General features: G+C 42.0%; 2 protein-coding genes across 2 annotated transcripts; both read right to left on the bottom strand.

Moving 5' to 3' along the window:
* Nucleotides 1-6,124: 6,124 nt before the first annotated feature.
* Nucleotides 6,125-10,748, bottom strand: LOC109031816 (uncharacterized). Its single transcript, XM_019043972.2, has 2 exons — nucleotides 10,564-10,748; nucleotides 6,125-7,775 (listed from the first exon to the last, which is right to left on the bottom strand). The coding sequence occupies exon 2, from the start codon at nucleotides 7,726-7,728 to the stop codon at nucleotides 7,015-7,017; it is 714 nt and encodes a 237-aa protein (XP_018899517.2). The 5' UTR covers nucleotides 7,729-7,775; nucleotides 10,564-10,748; the 3' UTR covers nucleotides 6,125-7,014.
* LOC140223917 (uncharacterized) lies at nucleotides 6,428-7,015 on the bottom strand. Its single transcript, XM_072296425.1, has one exon. The coding sequence runs from the start codon at nucleotides 7,013-7,015 to the stop codon at nucleotides 6,428-6,430; it is 588 nt and encodes a 195-aa protein (XP_072152526.1).

Here is a 10,748-nt window from a genome sequence, read left to right as displayed (position 1 = left end):
ATACGAGGCCCGTCACCCCATAACGCTGGTGGAAGTTTCCCCCGCTCGGTCGGATCGTATTCGTATGGCCTGTTGCAGGCGGGAAAAGTCGCCCTGGCATCGGTTGGGGGCTAAAGCTCGGCTCAAGTGTGTCTCCTTAGCGAAAAAGCGGGTTAAGCAATCCCTTCGAGACTGGGTTGCAAGCGAAAACACGGGGAAGCAGACGTCTGTGGATACGAGGCCCCTCACCTTATAACGCTGGTGGAAGTTACCCCCGCTAACTCGTAAGGTATTTGTATGGCCTGTTGCAGGCGGGAAAAGTCGCCCTGGCATCGGTTGGGAGCTAAAGCTCGGCTCAACTGTGTCCCTTTTAGCGAAAAAGCGGGTTAAGCAATCCCTTGGAGCCTTAGTTGCAAGCGTAAACACGGGGAAGCAGACGTCTGTGGATACGAGGCCCCTCACTTTACATTGCTGGTGGAAGTTTCCCCCGCTCGGTCGGAAGGTATTTATATGGCCTGTTGCAGGCGGGAAAAGTTACCCTGGCATCGGTTAGGGACTAAAGCTCGGCTCAATTGTGTCCCTTTTAGCGAAAAAGCGGGTTAAGCAATCCCTTCGTGCCTGGGTTGCAAGCGAAAACACGGGGAAGCAGACGTCTGTGGATACGAGGCCCCTCACTTAAACATTGCAGGTGGAAGCTTCCCCCGCTCGGTTTGAAGGTATTTGTATGACCTGTTGCAGGCGGGAAAAGTCGCCCAGGCATCGGTTGGGAGCTAAAGCTTGTCTCAACTGTGTCCCTTTTAGCGAAAAAGCAGGTTTAGCATCCCTTCGAGCCTGGGTTGCAAGCGAAAACACGGGGAAGCAGACGTCTGTGGATACGAGGCCCCTCACTTAAACATTGCAGGTGGAAGCTTCCCCCGCTCGGTTTGAAGGTATTTGTATGACCTGTTGCAGGCGGGAAAACTCGCCCTGGCATCGGTTGGGAGCTAAAGCTCGTCTCAACTGTGTCCCTTTTAGCGAAAAAGCGGGCTAAGCAATCCCTTCGTGCCTGGGTTGCAAGCGAAAACACGGGGAAGCAGTTGTCTGTGGATAGGAGGCCCCTCACATTACATTGCAGGTTGAAGTCCCCATGCTCGGTCGGAAGGTATTTGCATGGCCTGTTGCAGGCGGGAAAAGTTGCCCCGGCATCGGTTGGGGGCCAAACCTCGGCTCAACTGCGTCCCTTTTAGCGAAAAAGCGGGTTAAGCAATCCCTCAGGGACTGGATTGATAGCAAAAACACGGGGAAGCAGACGTCTGTGAATACGAGGCCCCTCACATTACATTGCTGGTGGAAGTTTCCCCCGCTCGGTCGGAAGGTATTCGTATGGCCTGTTGCAGGCGGGAAAAGTTGCCCTGGCATCGGTTGGGGGCTAAAGCTCGGCTCAACTGTGTCCCTTTTAGCGAAAAAGCGGGTTAAGCAATCCGTTTGAGCCTGGGTTGCAAGCGATAACACGGGGAAGCAGACGTCTGTGGATACGAGGCCCGTCACTCCATAACGCTGGTGGAAGTTTCCCCCGCTCGGTCGGAACGTATTCGTATGGCCTGTTGCAGGCGGGAAAAGTCGCCCTGGCATCGGTTGGGGGCTAAAGCTCGGCTCAAGTCTGTTCTTCTTAGCGATAAAGCGAGTTAAGCAATCCCTTCGAGACTGGGTTGCAAGCGAAAACACGGGGATGCAGACGTCTTTGGAAACGAGGCCCCTCACCTTATAACGCTGGTGGAAGTTTCCCCCGCTCGGTCGGAAGGTATTTGTATGGCCTGTTGCAGGTGGGAAAAGTCGCCCTGGCATCGGTTGGGGGCTAAAGGTCGGCTCAACTGTGTCCCTTTTAGCGAAAAAGCGGGTTAAGCAATCCCTTGGAGACTGGGTTGCAAGCGAAAACACGGGGAAGCAGACGTCCGTGGATACGAGGGCCCTCACCTTATAACTCTGGTGGAAGCTTCCCCCGCTCGGTCGGAACGTATTCGTATGGCCTTTTGCAGGCGGGAAAAGTTGCTCGGGCATCGGTAGGGGGCTTAAGCTCGGCTCAACTGTGTCCCTTCTAGCGAAAAAGTGGGTTAAGCAATCCCTTCGAGACTGGGTTGCAAGCGAAAACACGGGGAAGCAGACGTCTGTGGATACGAGGCCCCTCACCTTACAACGCTGGTAGAAGCTTCCCCCGCTCGGTCGGAGGGTATTTGTATGGCCTGTCAGGTGGGAAAAGTCGCCCTGGCATCGGTTGGGGGCTAAAGCTCGGTTCAACTGTGTCCCTTTTAGCGAAATAGCGGGTTAAGCAATCCCTTCGAGACCGGGTTGCAAGCGAAAACACGGGGAAGCAGACGTCTGTGGATACGAGGCCCCTCACATTACATTGCTGGTGGAAGTTTCGCCCGCTCGGTCGGATGGTATTTGTATGGCCTGTTGCAGGGGGGAAATGTCGCCCGGGCATCGGTTGGGGGCTAAAGCTCGGCTGAACCGTGTCTCTTTTAGCGAAAGAAGAGAAGAAGAGGAAGAAAAAGAAGAAATAAAAAAAGAAGAAAGAAAGAAGAAGATGAAAAGAGAAGGATTTTAAAGAAAGGAGAATGAATATGGGAACAGCAGAGTAATAGGAATAGGAGATGAAGGAAGGAGAAAATGGAGAGAAGATGATGAAAAAGAAGAACATGAAAAAAGGAAGAAAAATAAGATGAAATAAATACAAGAAATTAGGAAAGACAGGAATATACAAGCGGAAGCGGATGAAGAAAAGAGAAATAATAAAAGAGAAAATGAAATAGATTTTTTTAAAGGGGGAAAGATTATAGGCAGTCACCATGTCAGTTCGCCTTCAATTTAGAGTGTAGTCTACACGAACTCCCACCAGGTCCACTCGAGCTATCAGCGTGAAATGCCGCGGGCCATCGTCACTATTGAGTATTGATACACACAAATACGAGCTTTATACCAACAACAAAATGGACAAAAATTGATGAAAACAGATAACATAAACCTGTGGACATCGATGCGATGGAGGAAAAAAAGATAAACAGGGTCATTTTTATTTCTCGATCAAATTACATGTATGAAACAACGACGGCATTTTGCCCCGATGAATTCCAAAAATTTATAAAGTGAGCAAGTGTGTTTTTTGTATCGTGAAGCATCTAGACCCGTGACTTATTCAGCCACAGCCTCGGGCTTTTCAGTTACTATGAACCGTGATAGTCTACTTTTTCTTAAGATTTCTACTAATGTGGCATTGTGTAATTCCTGTTTTATGAAGACCTTTTATAAACTATCAAATGCCCAATATTATCCGGATAAGTTTTGAATATTTTTAAACTCCTTATGTTTAAAATATTAATGCGATACATTTACAGTGGTAGATCCCACAGTAAGTTTCAAAGAGAACAAATAACCATATATTTCAGCTTTTATGAGAAACAATTCTTCCACTCAACTCTGATCATTCTCTGGGGAAATCTATGTTTAATGCCATTCTGAAAAATTTCTTATTGCTATTAATGAAAGTTATTAAAGGCGGTGAACAGGATCTATTTTTTATTGTAATAGAACGCGAGGTGCGTATTTTTTGCAACAGTTTTCTCTATTCCTTAATAGGAGCTAACAATGACCTCTTCTCACTCAAATATTCGTAAATTATTTTTACAAAGAGTACGATGTGTATATACTTTAAATACCCATTAGGCTAGCAGTGAATAAGAACATAACAAAGGAAAACTTAAATACATCACCTCAAGTTTTTGATAAAACAAAAAAGAACGGCCGAGTTTCAAAAATGACTGAAGATATTCACAAACACTTTCAACCGCTGGACATGCTGAACAACCTCGAAATGAAGTCAACCATAATATAGATCTGACGTTCAAGATAGTGCTAATGGGAAATAGATCTCCCTTACTGAATTTCGAGGCATCTTCCATTTAGCAGAGGTGCGTCAAAATCGCCATGTGCGTGCCGCCTGCCGTTATTGAAATTAAGATCAAATTTTATAAAAAAATTCCCAATTAAAAGACCATGAATCATCTTAAGTTTTTTTCATTCTATGCACAAGCTTAGTGATACCCACCCGAAGGCGCCGACCAAGTTTCTAATTTCTTCTCTTTGGCCTACTTTTTGAGCTATATTTAGCATCAAAATAAATCCGTAAGTAACGGGACACGAAATTTCCAGGAGGAGACTCGTTCTACTTCAATTTAAGTACGTACACTCTAAAAATACAGGAGCCGAAAAACAATTATTGTGTACTACTTTAGAGTAAAAAAGTTTAAAAGTAGAAACCTCTACTCAGGGCAGGGTTGCTATAATTTCCTTGTTTTCGTCAGAATTGACCCAACTGTGTTCAAGCTGCCTAACTTCCTCTTGTGTTTTATTTTTACTTATTTTTTAACAGAGCGCTAAAATGCATTTCGCCTTGAAACTCTCTCTGAATTTTCCTCAGATTGTGAAAAATAAACTCGAAATTTTCAAATAAGAATGTAGCGTAGTTTACTGGTAGGGAAATGATATATTAGAGGAGATAAAGAAAAGTTTTATTGAGTAAGGCTTACTTTCCCTGGTAAAAATTGGCGATACGAGCTGCGTTTCAAAATACCATAGGAGCTCTTATAGCCGACTGAAGAAGGCGATAGAAAATCATACATATAGCTGGCTGTAGAAAGTGGAAAAAATCATACGGCCGGGCTACACGAAGCGATAAAAAATTATACAGCCGGGCTACAGTTCTTATCGCCGGGCTTTACACTTCATCGCCTGGCTGTATTACTTTTTCGCCATCGGCTATAAAAGGCTATGAGAAATTGTGTAGAAATTCGTGTGCTTTGTAAATCCTTAAGTTTGTACGGAATCACCTTAATATTTACAAAACGCACATAATATTTTCCTTTACTACATTTTTTTTTCATCAATCAAAATGAGAATAATCCATACAGAGTGTGCAAACATTTCAAAGTCATGAGTTGAAAATCGCTGACTCCACGAGATTAAATATTGGACCCTAACACAAAGCGGAGCGGCGGCACACTGGCGCCTACAAACCTAACAGGGATACTTCACGCATTGCGCAATGCGTGAAGTATCTCTGTTAGGTTTGAAGGCGCCAATGCGCGTTTCGCCCTTGCTGCCCGCCCGCCGCGCGGCGCCGCAGCGTACCACGGCGCTTGAAGCAACTATTTCACACCAGAGGTATTGCACAGTATCATACGAAATTGAAGGCGCTCCAACATGTTAGGAATGGCAGGTATCCTTCAAAAGTACGGATCTTTCCTCGCAAAATAAATAAAGATACTACTGCTTAAAAAGAGAGCGGTAGTCCAAAAACACAGATTCTATTGCCAATTTTTACCAGGGTTGTTAAAATATGTCCATTCTTTGGACGAGTAACGTAAAAATATGCATAATACTTACGGCTCATAAATGGACCGAGTTTAACAGAAAGGAACCAAGCCACATCAGCTATTGCCAAATTTAACGGGGCAATTTAATTTTTTACAAAAGAAGGTTTGTGCGGATTCCTTTGAAAATTTCGGGGAATTTGCTTTGTACTATGCAGAAAATTCATTGAAATTTGCGCGAAAATCCGCACATAACGGTTTTCATGGAAAAACTTAAATTGTCTAGTTAAATTTGGCAATACAATACCTGATAAGGCTTTGTTCCTTTCTGCTTAACGCGGTCCAAATACCACTGTTCCAACTTTTGTGGTAATGCTTTTGCCTAGCGCGTGGATTGAAGGCAAAACACCTTCATATTACTTCATATGCAGCATACCGTTCACCATAAGCTCGAATGTGTATTATTTCTATATTTCTTGATCTTGGATTGATGGGTCGTATTTATAATAAGTTTTGATCCCCAAAAGGAACTTTGGCTGCAAAATAAGATTAATTTGTGAGGTGTCCCTGTCTGAGATTCAAACATGCAAGTACAGATACAGGGGCAAAAATTTGTAATTTCATGTCATATTTCAATTAAAGAGCAGTACAGGTTTATAACATTTTAGAACTACACATGTTTTCTGTGTTAGTAGAAGTGTTGTGTCACTAGGGGCTCAGATGATTTGGAAAAAGGACTAGAAGAGCATTTGAAGTTTGAAAATTTTTAATAAAGGAAATATGAAACAAGCAACTCCACCTTGGATATTAAATAATTTTAATAATTACATAACAGTACTCAAGCAATTTGAACAGGGTCTGAATTTATTTCAAAAATTATTTCAAAGCATATCGAAAAATTCAGAAAATTTTAAAACCGGAAAAAGTGCCTCACGTAATATGTGGACGGCCCCTTAAACTATAGTGAATAAAGTAATAGAATTTAAACGATGTCTGCAACACATCAGGCAAAGATACGTGGTTTGGATATCTCCCCGTCGCTTTTAAAAAAGCTCCACACTTCAACGATGGAAGTAAATAAAAATGTGAGGATTAATTATCCTTCAATATTTCGGTAGATCCGGCCGTAGTTCGCGGTTAAGGTATTGGGTGCTGTTGTACGTTCCGTCTTGAAGAAGTTCCGTGTAGCCTGGGTACATCGAGTATAATGTTGTATTCAACTGCGTCAACCGCGGGCAGCTAAGCAAGGTTTGAGCGTTGAAAACCGAGCTAAGCGCCGTGAAAACAATAGAATCAATTACTTCCACCATTCCATTCAACACATCTGGATACGTGCTGCGCATAGCTTGATACATGAAACAAACCAAATTATTCCCTTGTAGAAGAGTGGGTAACGAGTAAACATTGCCCGTAAGATTTGCGAGGTCAAGTCCAACAAACGAGTCGACTTTGCCAGTGTTACCCCCGATCTGAAAAAATTGCGGGTACTTGGGGAGAACCGTAAGGATGCGTTCGACAAGAGTTCCTGCATTGACCTCGTCGCCGATGGCACGTTTGTACCAGTTGAATGGAATACGCTCATGTCCTGGCGTGTAGATCAGATTGTCGTCATCTCCGGAAACGGCGTAGAAAGACTTGAGCGTTTCCCGGTCGAGGAAACCCTCGGGATATTCTGCGGATTTATTGGACATCAACGAGGGATGAATTCGTAAGCGCCGAAAAGTACAATTGCCGGGACTGGCGGATGAAAAAAGTACGGGTTACTGCTCTTGCATTGTTTCAAACGTTTCTCGTAGAAAGCGTCAGCAGTATCAAAGTCGTAATTAGGGTTGGGCCCTTTCCCCATATCTAAAAGGTCTTTGAACTGGGAAAGTTGAAGCTTCGCGGCATCGCCGTACATGTAGAGGTCGCCACGAGTTGGGGAGGAATCTAACTCGAACTTGTTATGACTGTAAGAAAGGCCTTGAGGTGTTGGGAAAGGGCCAGCGGAAACTTCATCACTAGGACCTCCGATACTTACCGATCTCAAGTTTCCAGCATAACCAATGCCAGCCATACCAAGGATCAATCCAAGATCTGGCGCCAATCCGAAGACCTTGTAAGCTCCCTCTATCATATCCGAGAGCGTTGTAATACCGTTGTGTGGAATGTAGTTGTGGTTTGCCATTGCGTTGAGCCCTGGACAGGGACCTCGCTGGTCTTTCGGTCCGGGAGGCTTGAAGGCGTGCTTCCCGGAAACGTCTACTCTCTGTGCCTCCGCATTGAAGGTGGGTTTTATGCGTCGAATTTGAAGATTTGGCCCCTCTCGATGGGACTGATATGGACAATCTTGAGCAACCTCTGGATGGACTAGTATGCCCTGGGCAATGAAGACCAGCGTCGATAATGGTAAGTGGGTCCTCATGTTGGAGAAGAAACTTGCTCCGAGTTGAACCGAGTTGGTACAACGTCCTATAGGAATCAAAGGAATTGATTTTTAATCGGGACAGAGGTATGAAAAGAGACAGGCGGACCCAGATACTTCGAACCGGAGGGATTCTTTCAGAAAATTTTAGAAATTTTAAAGCATGTCATATGTAGTTTGAGTCAATTGTGTGATGACTGATTACCAAATATGAGCGACATTCCTTCTTCGTTCCTCCTTTCCTTCCTTCATTCTTCCTTCCCTTTATCTTCCCACTTTTTTAAACCTAAATCGTCCCCTACAACCCCCTCCCCTGGATCCGCCTATGTGAAAAGAGCTATTCAAGTGTAGTAGCACCTCAAACGTGACTTAACAACTTGTGGTAGGTACTTTAAATTTCGAATTACATTGAATTATAATATAATATTAAAAATTAAATCATGTTCACATACCGAAAAATGTAAATTCTCCCCTAGAATATGTGTGACTGTGCATGCTTAGGTGCTGTATAAGTGAATGTTTTCTGGGTTAGTATGTTAGGTCAAATCATTATGAAACGGGCTACGCGTTGGTATAATCAGAGAACAGTGCACACATCGCGGTGAAGATTAATTTCACGTTGCTGTCTCCGGTTTTTTTTTTTTTTTTTTGATAAGTGAGCAATTTTTGGAGGGAAAGTAAGAAATATTTTGGCAAAAAATAACAATTATTTCACCTTTTCACCTGTCACCTTTTAATGTTTCTTACATTGAAAAAATCACGAGGCAAACAGCATAATATCTCGTCTGTTGCGGATTAACAAGATATGATTTTTTGACTGTTACATATTTTATCAGTACTCAAGGATATATAAGATACATTTTTCATATTAATAATTATAGATTATAATACATTATATGGACTGCATTTTGCAATTTGGAACTATAAATTCCGGCCCGGTTTAAAAACAACGTATGTGCCATTAGTTTCCCTGTACACATACGTGTTTTTTCAGATGAGCCAGAATTTATATCTCCAAATTGCAAAACGCAGTCCATATAGCAACCGTAAAGCTGCAAAAACATAGAAACTACAGAAACTGATTAATTGCGATGTTTCGATCATTGTTTATGCGCATGCAAATAAACAAGGAAACATTACGTAATGATGTTTCAACTTTCTTTTATGAAATTCTTATGATTGGAACCTTTAGTAATACCAGGTTTTTTTTTTAGTTTTTTATATTTTCCACAAATTGCATAAACACAATATGATGAGAGCTGAAAGAGTTTGGGCGCATTATTGTAACAAGCCGACTTAGTTGCATTTTTGAGTAGTTGTTACGGCAGACTTTTCCGCAATGCCGGTACAGCCTTACGAGGACGAGGAACTATGGGTGTCGCAACAGCACTGCCGTGCCAAGGAGAAACGCCGTATGAACCTCCAGACGTTGCCAAATTTCCTTCGATAAAATGCTTATTTTTGAGAAAAGTTATGAATATTTTCTCTCCAAATTTTTCAGATAATTTCGTTCTCAAATTCACCCGAATTTCCTGAAAATTTCGAGGGAAAATATTCATAACTTTTCTCAAAAATAAGCATTTTATCGAAGGAAATTTGGCAACTCTCGAATGTTCATTCAGCGTTCTTCCTTAGCACGGCAGAGCACTGCCTTAACGAACTGTTACAGCCCCTTTAGAGAGTGATTTTTATGTAATTAAATTTTTTTGATACGAATGATTCCGATCTTAATGATAGGTACTGACATCACGCAATAATATTTGATTTAATCTGGTCACAATAAATAACGTATTTTGAAACGTAATAAAGGTAACAAGCAACACGACATTTAAGGCCTTGTCACGAGCCACGAGCCGTTTCACGAGATTTGTCCCAGGGAAAAATCCCACCTACGAAGTTGGGAAAAATATTGAGTTAATCAATATTTTTCCCAGTACCAAGTATGGTACTTGTACCCCTAGGACCCACTGAGAGAAGAAGAAGAAGTGAAAACGAATTGTGCGATATTTTATTCATTACTACATTATTCATGTTTGTTTAGTGAAAATAATGTGTCTAATTGTCAATTGAGTGCAATTATTATTTAAATCCCAGTTAAATACTCGACTGTAACCAATTTATCTTCCCGCGCAAACTAGTCGCAGGACTGTATGGTATGAGCCCCGTCCCGTGGAGGCGGTAACTGGGAAAAATACCAGAAGTATCATTCCTGCGATTCGAACTTGGGACAAATCCCATGAAAACGTCCCGTGGAGACAAGGCCCAAGCATAATTTGCTCTGAGACACAGTGAGAAAGTGATATTTGTGCATTTTTCCAAGCAATTTTATAAATTATCAAATGCCCAATATTATCCCAACGAGTTTTGAATATTTTTAAACTTATCATGATTAAAATATTGATGCGATACCTTTAAATTTATAGAAGTAGATCGCCTCGTAAGTTTTGATGAGAACAAGTAACCATATATTTCAACTTTTATCAAAAAAAATTCTTCCACCCGCCTCTGATTATTTTTAGGGGAATCTACGTTTATTCACCATTCTTATAAATTCGTATTGCTATTAAAGCAGGCGCTGAACAGGATCCCTTTTTTTATTGTAAAAACGAAAGGAAGGTGCGAATTTTTTGCAGCAGTTTTCTCTATTGATTATTAAGAGCTGTAACAATGACCCCTTCTCACTGCACTACCTATTCATAATTCATAAATTATTTTTACGAATAGTACGTGATGTATTTACTTTAAATGTTTAATTATAACGAACCGAAGAGCTTGAGGAACAGGAGTTATAGGCTAGCAGGGAAGAAGAGTATAAAAAAGAATTAAATACATTACCTGAAGTTCTTGATAAAAAAACAAAACAGGCCGAGTTTCAAAAATGATCGGAGATATTCACAAGCCCTTTCAACCGCTGGACATGATAAACAACCTCGAAATGACGCCTACCATAATGTGGATCTGATGACGTTCATGATAGTGCTAATGGGAATAGATCTCCGTTATTGAATTTCGAGTCATCT

This window comes from Bemisia tabaci, chromosome 2 (genome assembly GCF_918797505.1).
Source record: "Bemisia tabaci chromosome 2, PGI_BMITA_v3".
Classification (NCBI taxonomy): domain Eukaryota; kingdom Metazoa; phylum Arthropoda; class Insecta; order Hemiptera; family Aleyrodidae; genus Bemisia; species Bemisia tabaci.
Note: the sequence above shows the minus strand (reverse complement) of the source record. Positions and strands in the feature narration are given on the sequence as shown.